The sequence below is a fragment of the Lampris incognitus genome, chromosome 3 (assembly GCF_029633865.1).
Source record: "Lampris incognitus isolate fLamInc1 chromosome 3, fLamInc1.hap2, whole genome shotgun sequence".
Lineage (NCBI taxonomy): Eukaryota > Metazoa > Chordata > Actinopteri > Lampriformes > Lampridae > Lampris > Lampris incognitus.
This window is the reverse complement of record NC_079213.1, coordinates 4,750,040-4,770,858: the sequence shown is the minus strand read 5'-3', so window position 1 is coordinate 4,770,858 and position 20,819 is coordinate 4,750,040. Positions and strand designations below refer to the sequence as shown.

General features: G+C 48.5%; 1 protein-coding gene across 2 annotated transcripts in view; it reads left to right on the top strand.

Moving 5' to 3' along the window:
• The window catches only part of gas2l3 (growth arrest-specific 2 like 3), a 58,997-nt gene extending 39,685 nt beyond the window's left edge, over positions 1-19,312 (top strand). For both annotated transcript variants that reach the window (XM_056276246.1, XM_056276245.1), the window contains exons 3-9: positions 3,339-3,516; positions 5,406-5,524; positions 6,336-6,477; positions 8,987-9,050; positions 10,829-10,970; positions 11,795-11,899; positions 15,225-19,312. In XM_056276246.1, the coding sequence (XP_056132221.1) occupies positions 3,339-3,516; positions 5,406-5,524; positions 6,336-6,477; positions 8,987-9,050; positions 10,829-10,970; positions 11,795-11,899; positions 15,225-16,520 (2,046 nt within the window). In that variant the 3' untranslated portion in view covers positions 16,521-19,312. The remainder of the gene's footprint in view (positions 1-3,338; positions 3,517-5,405; positions 5,525-6,335; positions 6,478-8,986; positions 9,051-10,828; positions 10,971-11,794; positions 11,900-15,224) is intronic.
• Positions 19,313-20,819: the final 1,507 nt, after the last annotated feature.

Sequence of the window (20,819 nt, the reverse complement as noted above, 5' to 3'; positions counted from 1 at the left end):
ATGCCATACGTGGACAGGGGCCTAAGTTAGGGGACATCTCAAAACATCAAATTATATTTTTATCAGCAAGTGTCTTGAGGCAAATGCTTTCAAAATACGAATCTACTTATCAGAACTGGTTTTGAAATTCAAGCAGTTAAGTTAAAGTTTGCCAGAAGAGAAATTATAAACATTATTTTAATGTGACTGTGGCCAACAAGAGCAAGGTTTTAGGTCTACATTTGCCTGATTTCCCTCATTATTTCTAACTTCATGTGAACTGGGAGAGATGGGGAAAAATGGTGTGTGTTCAGTACGACTGTAAAGATGAATGCGGTGGGACCAGATATTCACTGCAGCCACTTCTCTGCAGTCTCAGCCAAGAGCCCCCATGGCTCACCACCAGACTGAAAACTACCGTCAGACATCTAAGAAATGCATTGCGTAATTGTTATTGCATGTCTTGAATGCAAGTAGCCAAAACAACGCCCTGCAAAATTGTGTTGCTGCTTGACAACGTCCTTCAGTTAGCCTTTAAACAAAATAAAAGCAAATGCGTAAATAAAAGCCGAAATTGAAACAGTTAAAGGGAGGAGAGGCTTGTGTGAGATGTAGCTGTTTGATACGCCAACTGTAGACGTTAGTAGGCCAAGTTAAATTGTCTTCAGCGTTGGAGCGTGTCATGAGCTCCACTGGAGCATGGAAATGAAATGCAGTATGAAGACCTCCCTGTCTCTTTCCCCTCTGCAAGGATGAACTTCTGACCTCTGGTCTCATGACCATGCAAGACTGACTACAGAGGAGCCTACATAATGGCGTTAGAAAAGGGTATTCATCACATGATGTTGGGTTAAAAGGAAAAACTGCTGGACTTCAGTCAGTTTAAAGAACATTTTTGAGTAACTTTCCTGGATTCAGATGAGGTATGCGTATGAAGATTTCAGTACAGCGTTCAACAAAAATGCAGCCATGTTAGCCACTCACGTTGACTAACTAAAGTCAGTAAATTTAAATTACTGACTTGGATACCCCTTTTCCACCAAGGCAGTTTGAGGGCTGGTTCGGAGCTAGTGCCTAATCTCGAACCAGTTCTTAGCATTTCGACAGCCAAAGAACCGGCTCTCAGCCAGGAAAACTGGTTCCAGAGCAGCACCAACTATTTGTTGGGCTAGAAGAAAGAGCTGCTTACACCAGGGACTTGGGGGGGGGGCAGCAATCAGTTCTGCCGAATAATGCATACGCCCCTTAACACTGAAATGACACTTTAAATCAAAGCTGACAGGAATCAGATGGTTTTATCAGCGCATACTTACAACTATCTGAAATCCTATGCTTAACACATCGACAAAGAACACAGAAGAGTTCGCCCTAGAAATATTGAGATAGGAAGTACTTTATTAATCCCCATGGGGAAATTCATCCTCTGCATTTAACCCATCCCAACACACACTGTAGTTAGGAGCAGTGGGCAGCTGCCGTACAGCGCCTGGGGACCAACTCCAGGTCTTTCTGCCAGCCTTGTTTCATAGAGAGGAATTTTAACCCATGCATGTCTTTTGATGGTGAGAGGAAACCAGAGCACCCGGAGGAAAGCCACGCAGACACAGGGAGAACATGCAAACTCCACACAGAAAGGACCTGGGATGGCCTGGGGTTCGAACCCAGGATGTCCTTGCTGTGAGGCAACAGCGCTAACCACTGGACCACCGTGCTGCCTAACAAATACTGGAGATTAATCAAGGAAACCTTGTAAAATTCAGACCAGTCAACCCACAGGAGAACAAGGCAGATTATCACAGGTTTCGCTAAGTTTATAATGAAATTTGTGTTATGCTGTATTTAAAAGAACCATCCATCAACAGGGAAATAAAAGCCTCTTATCGTGAGGCCGGTCTCTTCAGCGCTCCAGCCAGCTGGTCGCCAGTTTGTGGAGCTTCTCAACCCCGAAAGTGTTGGAGCCACATATTGCCCTTCGCTTCTCTATTGGCCAGGCGTGCAATATTGCTGAGATGGAAGGATGCTGCCCCGCCCACCCATGCTCTTTGGCTGAACGATATTATGTCCTCCCTATATAAACCTGGAAAAGATCCGCTACTCGGTCTTTAACTCCAAGGACGAGTTCCAAAAGGTGTGGGGACGTTTCCTGGAATACTTTTAAGAATCTCCAGCCAAACTAAAGAATTATTGCCTCATTCTCTTCTGCTTTTTGTTTTTGTTGATTTATGTCAGTAATATAACCTGTGAAGGTCTACCAGTTTCCAAACCCCCCCCCCCCATCTCCCATTTACTGACTTACCTATTTTTCTTTCTTTTCTAAATCCTAAACCCGACTTTCAGCACTCTCCTGTTTCACTCCAGGGACGAGATATACCCTCTTACATAGCGCATCCCGGCTTGTAGATGGGGCTAGTGGGATGGGGGTGGGGGGTGATTGGGGATAAGATTGTCATGTTCCTATATCATTTTTATATCCTGTAAATCTGACATATCATGCACTTGTTTTAAAATCTTTGTAAGTATTGCTTGGTGTTTAAAATCCAATAAAAATATCTTTGAGAAAAAAAGAAAGGATCTGGGACGGCCTGGGATACCCCCTGGTTCGAACCAGCACAAACGCCACAAACTGGCAACCAGCTGGCTGGAGCTGGTTGCCAGTTTGTGGAGCTTCTCAACTCTAAAAATGTTGGAGCAAATTTCGATTCGCCGTCACTTTTCACAAAACTGCCAATATTCAAAATCTAGTTATCACACCTCAAAAGTTCTCAGATGTGAATTTAATGATGACATTGCATATGGGAATTAAAAATTCGAAAGCTACACAGTTGATTTCTCGCATCATCTTGCTGGGAAAGCAGAGATGCGTACAGTGATGTAATAACGTGGTTCTCTAGCCAGCTCTAGCCTGTGGGAACGCAAACCGGTTCTTAAAAGGTTCCCAAGTTGAACCAACTGCAAGCCAGCACTGGCACCAGCCCAGAGCTAGAACGTTCACGTTGGTGGAAAGGGGGTAAAAGTGGTGTTTCTACACGGGGACTAGGAGTATAGAAAGTTACCTGGAGTTTTCAAGTCTTAAAGATTTGGGAGAATCCGGGGGGGGGGGTAGAATCTCAACTATGAGAGGGTTTGCGTATTTTATAATATATACCTGTGTACGCTCATCTATGAAAAAATAATTTATGAATTGATGTGTAACAATGGAGGGCTAGACATAATATTGAAAAAAGGAAAACTGTAGGAACCCTGGGAATGGACTGAGAAAGTAGCGCCCAAACTAGGATTTACCCCCCGACACGAGCTCAACTCAAGTTCCTTCCTCTCTCCTCTTCCAACAACCCCCCCATTCCCTCCTCTTCCCCCAGGTGTGGTTCGGAGAGAAGTTCGATGCCCCCCTGTTGAGCCCCCGCAGCCCGTTGGCCCAGCGGCACGGCCCTGGCCTGGCCGACGTCTTCCAGTATGACCAGTGGTTGGCCGTACGGCACGAGGCAACCCTTGTACCCATGCAAGAGGATTTGGCAATCTGGCTGACCGGTCTGCTTGGTAAGGCCGACCAGAGGAGAGGAAGTCTGGTCATCTTCTTATACTATTTTTTCAACTGATTAATTCATTTATTTTTTCGTTTATCGAGAGATGAATTCTGCATTGTTGCGCTATAACTGGTGCTCATGAGATGCCTCATTAAGGGGTTGATTGTAAATCTGTTGGTGCTCGTCTACTCTGTACACATGGCGTCTATTACATGTCTATCAACCCTGTTCTTCTGAAGCGATCCCATTTCTTTCCGTCCGTGGAGGTTTTCCTCATCTACAATCGAAGGTCCAAGGATAGGGGCTGTCCTTCACTTGCACGTATACTATTCTCATCTGTTTGAGAATGTAATGTCATTTTAAAGACCTTTTGGACTGAGATGTGATTTAGAGCTATAGAGATCACATTTGACTCGACTAGACGGCAGAGGCTACGAGTGGAGAGTCAGGATTTGTTCCCAGGTCAGCTTGGACTCTTGACTTCTCCAAGTGTCTTTCTTTCAAGTTGTTGCCGTCCGTGCTCAAAGCTTAACACCTCTTCAGTTGAACACTCCGAGCCTGAAGAGTTAAAACCAGATCCTACGCCGCCTCGTGTCGTATAGATCTGACTACGAGACGACGACGATGATGGGAGCTGAGTGAAAAACGATGGAGGTCCCCCAAGTTAAAATTTAGTACTAGAACTTCCCTCTTTTAATCAGACAGAGCATAATTAACCGACATGAAACCTAGAAGAGAATAAAGTGTGCTTGTTAGTCGGCTCACGGGTGTCTCGCACCTGACTGACCGGCCTGATGACCTGCAGAGCGCCACGCCTCCAACAGGTTTTCTATTGTCTGACGACAACAGACAGCGTAGACTTCCCACGAGACGAGTCGCTCCTATCACGTGCAACTCCGGCCTTTGAAAAGAGAAGAAAGAGCTGCTCGGTGAACTCTGGGCAGCTAGTAGCACTCCTGTGTGATTTGAAAGCAGTTTCCCCGTCGCTGTAGGAAAACCCACAACACCGTCGACACAGATCTCGAACAAAAAACAGGGGGGGGGGGGGAGGATTTGAATGCCGGTATTTCCAGCATGCCTTCATTGACAACAGAAGAGTAAAGAAGGGGGTGACTATCCCTCACTTCTTCTGAAGGGGGTATTGTCTGTCCTACACAATGGGCTCCGTATTGGGCTTAAGGAAACTCAATCTGACTGGAAAACCGACTCCGTCGTTAAACGGCGAAACCGTTTCACAAACGGACCTTTTTTATTTGGCTTGGTCTGGGACGTGAACAGGTTTTGCATGCTCGGCTTTGGTGCTGTGACCCATATAGCACAGTTCTAGACTTGTTTTTTAGACTCATAAGATCATGATGAAAGCCGGTGTCCTGTGCTGCAGGGGAGGAGGTGGTGGTCTGCAGCTGGTTGTGTTTCAGGTCCTGAGGCTGAACGTGTCACAGGAAACACAATTCAGTAAAGCGTTCTTTGATACATTGCCATTGTGGGTATCGCGGCTTTTGTCCCCCATGTGACAAAAACTTGAATTGGCTTTTGTTGAAGGTATTTTATGGGTTTCCCTTGAGCAGCGGCTTCCAAAATTAGGTCCTGGGACCCCCCCCAGGGGCCCATCAGAGGGTTGTAAAGGGTCATGAGCAGCATGGACAATGGTTAAATTTTATTCACACTTTTTAAAGGTCCCACAATGAAAGAACGTATATGCAGTACAATGACTGCATTTTGACAGGTATATAATTCTTATCAAATCGAATGACATAAGCCCTTCTCAGGCGGCGGTCTTTAGCTAGCACCAATACAGCGTTACTGAATGCATCATTTGACCTGATTTGGACGTTTTAGTCCCACATTGGCTTCTTCCGGCACACAAATTCAGTCTAAAGAATCTCGGTCTTCTTTCTGCAGGGGAGGAGGTGCGAACCGAGTTCTTCATGGAGGAGCTGAACAACGGCGTCAAGCTCTGCCAGCTAATCGGCGTTCTGCAGAGCAGGATTGCCCAGAGCTGTCCGACCGAGCTCAACAAGGTGAGTCTGACGGAAACGGGACAGGAAGCCATGAAAACGACGCCGTGTGCGACCTCCCCGAAAGGACGACTTTCCATGTTCACACACCGGGAGTGTGAGGAGGAAGCTGGACGGAGATTCAGTTTAGCTGTGATCAAAATCTGCTCCGTATATTCATTCATTTGTAGAACCATTTTTAAAAAGATGTTCTTTCTAATGGGCTTGGTCGGGCATCCCTGTCTGCGGGTGGAAAGCCGGATGTGGGTATGTGTCCTGGTCGCTGCACTAGCGCCTCCTTTGGTCGGTCTGGGCGTTTGTTCGGGGGGGGAATAGCATGATCCTCCCATGTGCTACATCCCCCTGGTGAAACTCCTCACTGTCAGGTGAGAAGAAGCGGCTGGCGACTCCACATGTATGGGAGGAGGCATGTGGTAGTCTGCAGCCCTCCCCGGATCGGCAGAGGGGGTGGAGCAGAGACCGGGACGGCTCAGAAGAGTGGGGTAATTGGCCAAGTACAATTGGGGAGAAAAAGGGGGAAGCCCCCCCCCCAAAAAAAATATTCTTTCTAATGAAAGAAACCCATTCCTGTTTGCTTTTTCAGCATGTTCTGTTTATCTTTTTTTTTCTTATCTAGTTCAGTTTCAGTGTCAGCTTTTCTTTTCGTCATTTATTGTTTTAAATCTATCAGATGTTTTTATTGCCGCTAATGAAACCAAGCTAAAGTGTGTCCACAGACTATGTACAGTAGTGTAGGTTGGATTTGTGACGATGACGACGACGACGATCGGCTGCATCGACTCATCGTTTTCCCACTTTGATTATCGTTTGACAGCTGTTTCCTATGAGGAAGGTGGCATGTAAGAGGGACGCCTCACCGGGGTCCTTCTTCGCCCGCGACAACACGGCGAACTTCCTGTGCTGGTGTCGCCACATCGGCGTGGAGGAGACGTACCTGTTTGAGTCGGAAGGTCTCGGTAAGAGATTCGGTTCGGTCTAAACTCCCAACACGGCTCCGCTGAAGTCCATGATTAGCAAACAAAAAAACTTTTTGGCCAAAGAAAATGAGTCGGTCTCTGAGGAACAAAGTCGGTTTTCATCAAATGAAGGTGCCAAATAATGATACTTATCATGGAGAGGGAGGAGTTATGATGTTATTGTTCCTCGGACTGGACTGGCTGGATAACAGTCGCTGGATTCAGGGAGGACCTTCGTGCTGTGAGGCGACAAGCGCTAACCGCTGCACCACCGTGTCGCCAACTTTATTCGCCAATATTATATTTTATTCAGGCAACTGTAGAGCAGGACTGCAACTAGTGACATTTCTGATAAAAACCTGCATGTTCCACGGGGTCAGGCATCCATTAGGCCACCCTTACCCGAGGGATGGCGGGTGTAGATCGGTGTAGTGTTCGGGGACTCGTCGTTCTCCAGCGACCCCTCTGGCCCACCCGGGCGCCTGCAGCCTAGCGGCCGAAAGCGTCCTCCCTACGCCTCCTTCGCGGCCTGAAGGTGATGCGATCCACGCGAGGAGGCTTCAGCGTGTAAACTAGCGAGGGCAGCCGACACGAGTGTGAAGGAAGCTGGTGTTACGACTATCTCCTTCCTGTGGAAACGTGAGCCAGGGGAGTTGTTCCACAAGAGTTCCGGCCATATGCCGCTGGGTTAATCGGGTGGGATAAGGGGAAAACTAGAAATACATTTATTTTAAAAAAAACCAAAACAACCTACATGTTGAGCAGTCCTCCACTGACACGAATAGAGCAGGAACCACAAACTGAGACTCGTGTGTGTGTGTCAGCGAAATGAGCAGAAGTACAACACGACTTTCCTTCGCAGCTGATGATGAGGTTCACACGCGGGATGTCAAAGGGTGAGACGGGCTTAGGAGGAGACCCGGCCTATAAGCGTCTTAATAACTCTGAGGAGCAGATGTACCCCCCGGGAGGCCTTTGTTGAGGGTTTCTTTGGTGGTCTAAGCCTTCTGCTTAGTGGTATAACAGGATCTGTCACGAGAGCAGTCGTCCCCGAGTTCGACATGTCGGCCCTTCCTCATTACAGGTAATGGCTCTGGAAAAGGGGTGGGGGTAACTGGAAAGGGGTGCAACCCGAAGCACGGTGGTACCCCTGCTCTGGTGAGGGCGCGAGATGTACAGTGGCCGGGGCCTTCGTTTTGGAAAGCCAAATTCAGACTTTTTGAGTTGTATTATCCATTCAAGCCCTTTTGCTTTACTGGACAGTTAAAGCTTAAGTCATGAAGACTTACATGCAAACAAGTGATCTTGTCCATACGGTCTCTGTCTGACAAGCTGGTAGGAGACCTTCACCAGCACACAGAACTACATCAGAGAGTAAAACCCAGGCTCAGCCAGGTCTCTCTGTACACACCGGCCCCGCCGACCCTCAGTCAGCCCGACTGGAGCGCTGAGATTTTAATACATGACCGATTATTCAGGATTGGGGCTTTAGGTGAAGATGGACAGAAGTGGAGGGTGGGGGGGACTCTTAATCAGGCCTAAACCCAACTTGGTATGTGCTGATCCGGTTAAGCCATGAGGCGACCCCCCCCCCCCCCCATTCAGACTCCTGTCATGACGTGGTCCCTAATAAAACACTATGGGTGATGACTGGGAGCCGATCATCCCTGCAACTTTACAGAGAACACCGGACAGGAACACACAAACACACGTCCACCCCTGTGTGTGTGTGTGTGGGGGGGGGCGGGGCTACCTGCAGTAGAAGTGAGTGATTGACAGCTTGGTGGTCTTGTCACCGCGGGCATCCGTTTGCCTGAGCGACACAACAAGCTGCTGACGTCTGAGAAGCAGGCAGCATCAAGCCGGGCGCTCCTTTAGCAGCCATACTGGAACCTGCTGATGTCAGAGAGACACTTTAGTTTTAACCCCCCCCCCTCCCCCCCCCAGTTATTATTTAATTTGTTGTTACCGTTTTTGCTTCCTCTGACCGCCTTATTCTGTTTTGGTCTTGGTTCTGAAATATGACCCATGTCCTGCTTCAGGGACCAATCAGGATTATCTCACAGATCCGATTCTCATTCCCGACCTTTGTCTCATCCACACCTCCGTCCTCCGTCTCACCTGCCTCATTCATTCACAGAAATCATCTTCTTCTAACGAGATACCGTATTTCCCGGACCATCAGCCGCACTCGGCACAAAACGCGTTTTTGCGAGGAAAGAAAACGTGTCGCTTCGGTGTATAAATCACATTTATATGGTGGTACAGTACTTTCAATCGAGTCACAAGACTAAACAGCGCCTTCTAGTGGCCTTAGTTGAAATGCAGCGTAGTCGTCCAACAAAATTACATTGTGTAAGTCGCAGGACCAGCCAGATGAGTGAAAAAAAAAACAGTGATTTATAATCCAGGAAATACGGTAATTTTATTTTAATCTGTGACTGACTTGACAGTGTATTCTGTGTGTTTGACTGTCAACCTGCCATTTTCTTCTTCTCTCCCGTCTCAGTTTTACACAAAGAGCCGCGGCAGGTCTGCCTCTGTCTGCTGGAGATCGGCCGCATCGTCTCCAAGTGAGTCTCCAAAAAGGCAAAAACGACAAAATCAAAAGCAAACCATTTATGAAGCCGTAACCTGCAACTGTTTGACATTTTTACTTAACAGGCTTCTAACACGAGTAATCGAGTACCAAATGTAACACGAGTAATCGATTACCAAATGTAACACGAGTAATCGATTACCAAATGTAACATGAGTAATCGAGTACCAAATGTAACACGAGTAATCGATTACCAAATGTAACTGAGTAATCGAGTACCAAATGTAACACGAGTAATCGATTACCAAATGTAACATGAGTAATCGATTACCAAATTTATAATCAGTTACTGTTCTGTCGACTGGGCTATACAAATAAAACTGACTCGACTAACTGATTAATCGACTTTTTTCGGCACTACTTTACACTTAACAACTTTACTGTAAACTTTACACTTTTACCTGGGCTGTGATTTGAACTTGTTGGTCAACATCACAACTTCTCCACAACGTCATCTTTTTATTTTCACCGGAGAAGTTTCAGGTCATCCCAGCGATGGTTTGGTCGGCCATAAAGCCAGTCTCTATTTGTTGGATTGAATTGTATGTGTGTAAGTTTGTGTGTGTATTTACAGTACACTGTGACTTCTGACTTGGCCATCAACGCCTGTTTCTGATTAAAAGCAGCAGGTGTCATCTGCATAACGACGCAGTAGTGTGTTAGTAGTGTGTTAGTCGTGTGATAGCAGTGTGATAGCAGTGTGTTAGCAGTATGTTAGTAGTATGTTGGTACTGTGTTAGCAGTATGTTAGTAGTGTGTTAGTACTGTGTTAGCAGTATGTTAGTAGTGTGTTAGCAGTATGTTAGCAGTATGTTAGTATTGTGTTAGCAGTGTGTTAGGAGTGTGTTAGTGTTAGCAGTGTGTTAGCAGTGTGTTAGCAGTATGTTAGCAGTGTGTTAGTAGTGTGTTAGTACTGCGTCAGTAGTGTGTTAGCAGGGTGTTATCAGTATGTTAGCAGTGTGTTAGCAGTATGTTAGCAGTGTGTTAGTAGTGTGTTAGCAGAGTGTTAGCAGTGTGTTGGTAGTGTGTTAGCAGTATGTTAGCAGTGTGTTAGCAGTATGTTAGCGGTATGTTAGTCGTGTGTTAGCAGTGTGTTAGTAGTATGTTAGCAGTGTGTTAGCAGTGTGTTAGCAGTGTGTTAGTAGTGTGTTAGCAGTGTGTTAGTAGTGTGTTAGTACTGCGTCAGTAGTGTGTTAGCAGGGTGTTATCAGTATGTTAGCAGTGTGTTAGCAGTGTGTTAGTAGTGTGTTAGCAGAGTGTTAGCAGTGTGTTGGTAGTGTGTTAGCAGTATGTTAGCAGTGTGTTAGCAGGGTGTTTGCAGTATGTTAGCAGTGTGTTAGCAGTATGTTAGTAGTGTGTTAGCAGTATGTTAGCATTATGTTAGCAGTGTGTTAGCAGTGTGTTAGTAGTGTGTTAGCAGTGTGTTAGTAGTGTGTTAGCAGTATGTTAGCAGTATGTTAGTAGTGTGTTAGCAGTATGTTAGTGGTGTGTTAGCAGTATGTTAGTGGTGTGTTAGCAGTATGTTAGTGGTGTGTTAGCAGTATGTTAGTAGTGTGTTAGCAGTATGTTAGTAGTGTGTTAGCATTATGTTAGCAGTGTGTTAGCAGTGTGTTAGTAGTGTGTTAGCAGTATGTTAGTAGTGTGTTAGTGTTTTAGGCTGTTTAAGCTGTTTGGTTTCAGCTTCTCTAACAGTTTTTCGTCTTCGCCGAGACGCTCCAGCGGTGCTCACCATGTTCTTGGTCCTCCTCTCAGGTACGGCGTGGACCCGCCGGTACTGGTCAAACTGGAGAAGGAGATCGAGCTGGAGGAGACACGGCTGATGACGGAGGAGCCGGCGCCCGCCGTCAAAACCTTCAGCGTCTGCTGCCAACATGGAGGCCTCTTCCAGCCCGGGGTGAGTCCCCAGCTCACGGGTCCTGTTCAGGGAACGTTACGGATACGACGTAAACCCCCCCCCCCATATGGAAGAACAAGCACCATGCAAGAGTAGAGTATGTTACCGTAGAGCCGTGGTTTCAATCAGGTCCTCAGGTACCACCAGTTCTCTAGATTGTGACGTTTCCCTTTTAAATGGATTTCCTCACGTTTTTAAAACACGCTGTTGGAAAAAAAGTGCAAGTATTTTAAACACACACACACACACACACACACACACACACACACACACACACACACACACAGGCTAAACGAAGCATGTATTCAGAATACGCACACACAAACCTAGGTATATATGTAGTTTAAAATACACACACAGTGAAATGTGGATATGCTCCAACCGCTCACATTACGGTGTTCAGTGCTCGGGGTGAACATGTGCGACCCAGTTCAACCCCCCCCCCCACCCCCACCCCCACCCAGACCCCGGGGCTACATGACGCATCATGGCGGTCCACGTGACGCTCCATTAGTGCCCTGTGACTGACTCTCGCACATGCGGCTGGCCGATGGCGGGGATGTGGAGTCGTGCGGCCGAGAGAGCACTCGGCGGCGGGCCGAGGTTGGAGGTGATGGGGTACCCGCACCAAAAATAATGCCCCCCCCCCCCCCCCCCCAAAAAGGAAATTAAAACGTGCGCTAAACATACAAAGCTAACGTGTGTAACCCCTGTTAAAGGCGTGTCCTGGTAGAAATGTATTACATGAGGTGTGAGGTCCATACTGAACATGAACACATGATATGAGGCTCCCTTGTCATCCCCCCCCCCCTCCCCCCCACTAGGAGCACGGCATGGACGACCCCCCCTGTAACTGTTCCAATAGGGTCTCCATAGAGTATCTGTCTGAGGGACGCTACCGACTGGGAGACAAGACGCTCTTCATCAGGGTGAGACACACACACACACACACACACACACACACACACACACACACTGAAACGACAACATACCAAAGCAACATGGACACACACATAAATACAAAGTCAAACAATAACACATACTATAGCATTTTGGACACACAAACACTCACCAATACACAAACGTTACACACAGTAAAATAGAAACGCACACTAACGCACACACATAAATACACATATCACGCTATAGCATTTTGTACACACCAATACACACAAATGATAACAGATGCTAAAGCAATATGGACACACACACACACACACACACACACAAACAAGCACATGCACATAAAAGACAACCCATTCTAATCACACGGCCACAAATACACAAATACACACGGGTGGTATTTTTAGTGTGTAGCAGCCCGTTCTGTCCGTCGGTGCACGTGACCTGGCCGAGAGCGTGGGAGTCCTTCCGCCCCCGGATTGGCGGCGCGTAAGCTCGTTATCCAATAGCAGCGGATCGCGTTAGGCGATTACATCATTAATTACATAGCCGTCCACCTGCGCCAAGCCCCCCGGTGTGCCGCGCGGCGGCGGCCCAGACGGGCCACTTGGACCGGAAAGCGCCCGTTGACCGCAGCCGGTGGGTATTCTGGGTATGTCACGGGAAATCGCCGTAAAACAACCGCCGTCGCTCGACGCTCATCCGAGTCTGTGATGCCACTACCCTCAGCATGCAGTGTGCTGAACACTGTTATGGGTCGTTCTGACCCGGGAGACAGCAGAAGGGTTAAAGAGAAAAGAAAGCAAAACAACTACACACCCGAGTGCCAGTTCGTTTTCAGAATGGCCATTTGCCAGAAGATCCACACAAACACGCACGTACACACACTTAATTATTTGTGCAAATGCATAGAAATTACCAGGGCAACAAAGAAAATTCATTTAGTCTTACCGACTTAGCGCGACCCTTGTTTTTCTTAATATCCGGTAACCACTGCTGGTCTGGACGTAGACCGTCGTTTAGACCCACACCGGTCTGCGGCGCAGAGCTACGCTGAATCCCGAGCATCTTCCGGTGCAGCAGTTTGCTGGGGCCTTACGTCTCAGCCATGTCAGCGATGCCTCTCTAGTCCTCACAGAAACGGGCTTTTTCTGTTTTATCCTGACGATGACCGAGTCTTTGTTCGGTAACCCATCAAATATGACCTGCGACCTGCTGAGGAAACCTCCTTTATATTCTCTCCATCGGAGAAGGGCTTCCCGCCCAGACAGCATCCGGATGTGGGCCACTTCAGGCAGTGATGCGGCACTGGTGGTCTTCTTCTGGCCCTGACAACATGGATGTGAGCCTGAAGTGGCCCACATGTATAATAGCAAATATGGTCCAAATATGCCAAATCACATGTGGGCCTTCTTTGGCAAAGATGTGGTGCTCTGGACAACATGTGGTCTGGATGTGACCCTGAAGTGGCCCCGTGTGGTAAATGGTGAATATGGCCCAAATATCACACAACAAATATGGTCACCTTTGGCAAATGTGGCATTGCTATGGCTTGGTTCTGGCCCAGATCTGGCAAACAGGAGCAGACCACCCAAGTGCCATCATTCCACGCGGTATGTGGGCCGGGTGAGGGCCGGGTCCGGGCCACAGCACTTTTGCTGTCCGGGAGCAGTGCGCTGTAGGACTTGATAGCTGCCCCCTGTAGCTTGGTTTCGGGGGCACATCGGGTTGTAAAGACGCCGCTCCGCTCCGCCTCCTGTACTGGGCCGCTGCCATCTTGGTGGATTCAGCTTTATCAGCCTGACCTTTGACGTTTCTCTCCGGCCTTGTTTCCAAACGGCGCGTCACCCGTGAAGTTGGACGCACAACATCTCCGCAGAAGAGAGCCCACAGCTCGGGCCTTTCGTGACATAAATCCGAATCCGTTTGTCCGACACGGCTGAAAGAGGCGAATACGGGACAACATTGCTCCTGGCATCGTCAGTTGTTCTTAACGTGCGAAACAGAACGCTAGTTAGCTAGCTAGCTAGCTATGCTACGTAGTCACGACCGCTGTAATGCTGCACTCGTGGGCGGGTCAGAGGGAGGGGCACGATAGGCCACGTCGCGTGTGCGCCCTCTGGCTGTCAAAAACAACGGTGTACTTTGAGACTAATGAATTATTTCAGTATTAGTTTAAATCGAATTATTAGTTTAGTTAACCATTTGGCTCTATTTTATATTAAGAATAGTGTTTTTTTTTATCAAAAAAGTATCTTAAAAGGCAAGTCACCATGGATACACGTGTCATAGGTTGCCGACCCCTGCTGTAATGTGTTCAGTCATAGAGAAGGAAGGTTTTATATACACACACACACACACACACACACATATATATATATATATATATATATAGTCAAGTAAGTTCTCTGTGACACAGCACAAGCCTGTTTCATGCTATAAGCAATCGTCTGGACTTATGACACAGACCTGTACTGTCTCATGGAGAACTTACTTGACTCACTGGATTATTTTGCTCCTTATTTGTTGCGCACGATCCCACCGTTGAGTGTTTCTTTTAACAAAGTTAGTGTATATATATATATATATATATATATAGTAGACTGTTCATCTGTGGTTTTAGCAGTGCAGTAATAAAGCAGTAGCAATACAGCAGATATGCAGCTGGGGGCGCTCTGTATGTATGTGTGTGTATGTGTAAGTGTGTGTGCGTGTGTGTGCGTGCACCACTACACATGAAAATGCATACATGTAAATAATTGTGATGGTTACCTGTCAGTACATGCAAAGTATGAGAGATGGGAATGTTTGGTGTTAGTTGGTCAACCTAAACATACTATTAATTGAACCCGTGTCAAAGTAATGACCTTTAGCCCACCACTCGCCTGAAAGCATATCTGTAGAACTCAAACGTTGTGTATATCAGCGAATGGAAGCATTTTGGTTGAGTAAATAAAGTATCCAGATTGCCCAATCAATTACACCAGATTTCTCTAATTGGTTTATCCTTAACGATGTGGCTACTGACTGATTAGTGGAATTATCTGATGGAATGTAAACCGGTGTCTTTGCGGCCCCCCCTGTGATGATCGGATGAGGACGAGGGAATTAGATAATCTTTTTATTTATTTACGTCCATCCAATCCTGTTTCTGCTTTTCAGTAAGATGAAGGACGACGGCATCTAAGACACTTCCCGTCTTTTCTTTGTTTTCCCCAACTTTTATTCCGGTCTTTTCGTTTTCTGCTCTCTCGTTCTCGCTATTCGAGTTTCTTGCCCTCCACCTTTTCTTTGCCCTATCTTTCTCCTTTCCCCCGCTCACTGACCCGTTCTCTTGTTCTCTCCCTGCAGATGCTTCATGGGAAACATGTGATGGTGCGTGTTGGTGGTGGTTGGGACACCCTTCGTGGTTTCCTGTTGAAGTACGATCCGCTGCGTGTGCTGCAGTTCACCACGCTGGAGCAGAAGATCCTGTCTTTCCAGAAAGGTCCAACGGGCGTTGCCACGGCGCCACCCCCTCCACCAGACATGGACCCGCTCGCTGCCGTCGACAACCTACCCTCCTCCTCGCCTTCCTCCTCCTCGCCTTCCTCCTCTTCCTCCTCCTCTTCCTCTACCTCATCTGCTCCCTGCGCGCCAACCGTCAAGCCGGGGACCAACGCCGGGCAGACGTGTCGCTCGTACACCCCCTCCCCTGCCTGCACCCCCACTTTACCCCGGAAAGGAGTAGTGCAGGTCCCCAGAAAGAACCTCCAGGGGGTGCCTTCCTGCCCCCGGAAGCCCAACCAGCTAGCCCTGCCCATCCCCGCCAAAGGCTCCTCCTCCTCTCTGCCCTCCACACCCATCACCACTCCTTCCAAGTCCCCGCCCGCATCGGCTGGGCGGCTCCAGAGACGAGCCGTGACGCCGTCTGCTGCTCCGACCTCCACACCTTCCTCCTCTTCCGCCACAGCTCCTAAACTGAAGCTCAGACCCTCCCCCCGCGCCCCTCCCTCCCAACCCAGGAGCCCCGTTTGCCCCGAGCCATCCTGCAAATGTCCCAAGCCCTCCAACCCCAGCACACCCTCGGCCCCACGGCTTGACACCCCCCTAAAGGACACTCGCCCCCCGCCAGGCGCTGGTCAGCGCACTCGTCTGGTGCAGAGGCGTCCTGGCTCCCCGTCTTCGCGCCTCCGTCTTGAGGCGGCAAGGAGAGCGCGGCCAGCCGTGAGGGCTGGGGGGCCGGCGGCTCTGCAGGCCAAAGCGCTATCTCCGGCATCACGTACGAACTCTCCGGCTCCGCCCAGCCCCACCAACCCTCTGTTAAAAGGCAGGATGGCGGCCCCAGCCAGGGCCGCTGCAGTTCCCCCCCGCGTGGCCAGCAGCCCCGCGCGAGTCCCCTCCGCCCCCAGCAAACCTAACCAGAGGGCAGCAGCTGCAAGCCACAGGACTGGACGGAAGCAAACGGTCGCCGCCAACCTCACTGCCCCTGAGAAGGAAACGCTGAAACCCGAGACGGCGGCGTCACAAACCAAGGTGCCGCAGGGCGCCAGCCGCAAAGTCAAGGCTGTTAAAACCGACCCGCTCGGCGTGAAGGTCAAACCCAGCAAAGGCAAAAGTGAGGACTCTTATTTTGAAATGAGCAGTAAACAGAGACTGAAGACTTAAGAGAGGCGATGACGCGTTTTTTTTTTAAACACCTCATCGCTCTTCACTTCTTGCAGCACCAAACCTGCAGCCAGCCAGGTGACCACACAGCGCTTGCCAGGATAAACCCATTTCAGCAATCAAAATGATTTGACTATTTTAAATTTGTGGATTTTTTATTTTATTTAATAAGTCTTTATTTCTTATCCAGAAGGGTCAAAGGGGTCACGCGTTGCGGTCTGTCGATGTAACGTCCAACCTTTTTCCTTTTTTTAAAGCTTGTGTCGTCGTTCAGTTCCAATGGACTGGGTTAATTAAGACGCTAATTGCACAGTGTTTACATTTGGTTTAACCGCCCAGCTCGCTGGACTTGGCATTTCTCTACTTTCTCATAAGTGGCATTAACAAACCATCAACCCAGTGCAGTAGAAGCTATTTTGATTTTTATATCTTTTTTTAAAAAAAAAACAAAATCATTCTCACCTAAAACCTCGTCGCAGGCGCTTTCTGAGGGGGGGGGGGTTTCTGAAGGAGGCGGACGCACTCGGATGATCAACGGGAAATTCTGCAGAAACGATAAACGAGTTGGTCTCCCCGCGAGCGAGAAAACCCCCAAAGCTGGCTAATAAAGCTTTGGACCGCCACGTGCTCTTCTGGGAAGCACTTCCCTAACCAAAGTCTTCAGAATGACGGACAACTGGAACAGGCAGCCGTCCCTGACTCCACTGCTGGGATCAGAGGCGTCTGGTTATTATCATTATTATTATTATTATTGTTTTCTCTCTTGTCTATAATTGGTGTTTAGGAGGGCGTCCCTGTTGACGGCGCCGGAAGTAACGTTGTAACGAGTTCTTCCCTCACGTGCCTTCTGCTCGGCAGTAGAATGTAATAGAGGCTAAAAGGGGTTCGGGGTTGTTTTAACCTTTGTTTTGCTGATAATGGACCTATTCCACAAACATGGCTGACCTAGCCCCGCTTCGTCCGAGAAGGGTCAAGACGTTGTTTCCCCGTTGCCCGTAATGCTAAAAGAAGCTAACGGATCTTCTGTCGCCTGCGACCTCTTGTGTTGTGTCTCGGTAGTGTTTTACCGACACGCCGCTACGTCGCTGCTGACTGTCACACCGTAAAACAACCGTAAAACACGATTCGACCGAGGGTCACAAAGTGCTCCCAAACACCGCTAGCCTGAGTTAGCTGGGCTCCCAAACACCGCTAGCCTCAGTTAGCCGGGCTCCCAAACACCGCTAGCCTGGGTTAGCCGGGCTCCCAAACACCGCTAGCCTGGGTTAGCCGGGCTCCCAAACATCGCTAGCCTCGGTTAGCCGGGCTCCCAAACACCGCTAGCCTCGGTTAGCCGGTTAGCATTTATGACCACAAAATTCTGACGGGCTCCGAAATACCGCTAGCTTCGGTTAGCCGGGCTCCGTAACACCGCTAGCCTCGGTTAGCCGGGCTCCCAAACACCGCTAGCCTCGGTTAGCCGGTTAGCATTTATGACCACAAAATTCTGACGGGCTCCGAAATACCGCTAGCTTCGGTTAGCCGGGCTCCGAAATACCGCTAGCCTCGGTTAGCCGGGCTCCCAAACACTGCTAGCGTCGGTTAGCCGGGCTCCGTAACACCGCTAGCCTCGGTTAGCCGGGCTCCCAAACACCGCTAGCCTCGGTTAGCCGGTTAGCATTTATGACCACAAAATTCTGACGGGCTCCGAAATACCGCTAGCTTCGGTTAGCCGGGCTCCGAAATACCGCTAGCCTGGGTTAGCCGGGCTCCGAAATACCGCTAGCCTGGGTTAGCCGGGCTCCCAAACACCGCTAGCCTCGGTTAGCCGGGCTCCCAAACACCGCTAGCCTCGGTTAGCCGGGCTCCGAAATATCGCTAGCCTCGGTTAGCATTTGTGACCACAAAATGCTAACGGGCTCCGAAACACTGCTAGCCTCGGTTAGCCGGGCTCCCAAACACCGCTAGCCTCGGTTAGCCGGTTAGCATTTATGACCACAAAATTCTGACGGGCTCCGAAACACTGATAGCCTGGGTTAGCCGGGCTCCGAAACACCGCTAGCCTCGGTTAGCCGGGGTCCCAAACACCGCTAGCCTCGGTTAGTCGGTTAGCATTTGTGACCACAAGATGCTAACGGGCTCCGAAATACCGCTAGCCTCGGTTAGCCGGTTAGCATTTGTGACCACAAAATGCTAACGGGCTCCGAAACACCGCTAGCCTCGGTTAGCTTTGTGTGACCCTCGATGGACTCGCCATTTTTAATTGTCAGTTCCGCCTGACAGCGGCAACACAAAGACGTCAGCGGGCGGGAAGCCCCGTATTGTATTAAACGCTGTGTTGACGTTAAACACGTGAGCACCGGGCAGAATCGAAGGCGACAGAAATTTAAAGCCTTTTTCTTCGTCCGCATGGCGGCTAAACGGGGAGGAACCGGAAGTGCGTCGGCCATGTTTGGTGTATTGCGTCGCGTGCACAAGCGCTCGTCCGTGATCTTGATTGTAAGTCACAGATGAATTTACTACTGATCAATGCCTATTAATGGAATTCATTCTTTTAGTGTGGGGTCTAATTATGTCGTAGACTTATTTTTATGCGGTTTTGAATTTTCGTTTGTCACATTTTAGTTTATTTTAATGTGTGTGTGTGTGTATAGATATATGGTATATATATATATATACGTATGATTCGTTAGACGTTTTCTTGTTTGGCACTTTATGGAAACCTCTGTGTTTTGTCACGATTTGAATGTTGATTCTATTGTGTCTCCTTTTCCAAACTACGTTTGTCATTTTAACTAATAAAGAGACGTTTGAAGGACTTCCGTGACGTCACATTTCCTGTTCCGTTTTCCTGTTGGTTGCGGTAAGGGGCGGGTGGGCCTAGTCGATTGACAGACTCCAAAGAAATGAGAGCCAACACTTAAAGGACGATTCCATTTTTCTTTTCTTTTTTTAACAATTCTGGTCTTTTTTTCCATCATTCAGTTTACGATGTGATTTTCCTCGCCACTTCCATTTAGCAGATTTTGGACATGGACCAGTGTTGGACTCAGCTTTACAGCGGTGTCTTATGGGACAAGTGACAACCCCCCCCCCCCCCAGTGTCTCAGTCAGACTGTGTCCATGACTGTCCATCATCTATGACTTCTCTTCTTCTCTTGTGCTGGCCGGCTAGTTTATGATGTTACTACTGTAAACTACTAATAAGACACATTAGCTCCTAGCTAACGGGTCTGACCCTTTAGCCGAGCGGTTAGCGACGCCGCCTTGTGGTGCAGTACACCCCATATCGAATCCCGCACCGGGCAAGAAAATAACCGGTTACACTAGAATTAATTGGCCGGGGGGCGGGGCTTGTGGTACACGTGTCCGGAGCTGTTGAGACTCGGTCCGAGTCGAACCAACGAACTATTAACAGTTTCCTCCTCAAATGATAAACTACTAAGACACGTTAGCCCCCTAGCTAACGGGTCTGCCCCTTTAGCCGAGCGGTTAGTGACATCGCCTTGTGGTGCAGTACACCCCGTATCGAATCCCGCACCGGGCAAGAAAATAACCGGTTACACTACTAGCCTTGGGAGGGGTATAGGCTGCCACTTCCTGCAGGTTGAACCAGGAAGTAGATCAGCCATTTCATCCATTTGTAATATTGGACATTTCAGATAATAACGTTTAACGTTCACTGCTAAATACGTGGTTTAGATAATTGGGTTAAATTGGACTTGCTGGAACACGTCTGACCCTCCTGTTGTCCCGTTGTAAAGCTGAGTCCAGCGGTGGCCCTGTGTACAAAATCTACTAAATTAATCTAGTGAGTAAAATGAGATCTTAACTAATGGAAATGTTCCTTTAAAACGAGAGCACGTGTGAAGTTTGAAAGTCATCAGCCTTTGGGGGCCTTTCGTTTCGAGGTATGGTGTGATTTGCAGCTCAGATTGTAACAAATCTCACATGAAACCTTCCCGCGGGATCACTCTGAACATGGAACAGAAGAAGGTCCAGAAAGAGGTTCTCAATCAGGTCCTCAGGTAACACCAGGTGGGTCATTACAACATCCACCTGTTGTTTCAGGTGTGGAACCTCCCTGATTGGGGGCTGAACAACAGGTCGATGTGGTGACCTTCCTGGTGTTACCTGAGGACCTGATTGAGAACCTCTGGGGTAAGTAAGTGGGAACTGTTCGCGGCTTCTCGGTGGATGAAAAGGACTCTTGGTTCTCACAGAAAATGAACTTTTTTTCCTGAAAAGATTTTCTTTCCTGTTGAATCTGTCCTCCAGAAAACCATGGGTCTGGCGACAAGAGGGTGTCATTCTCTGGCG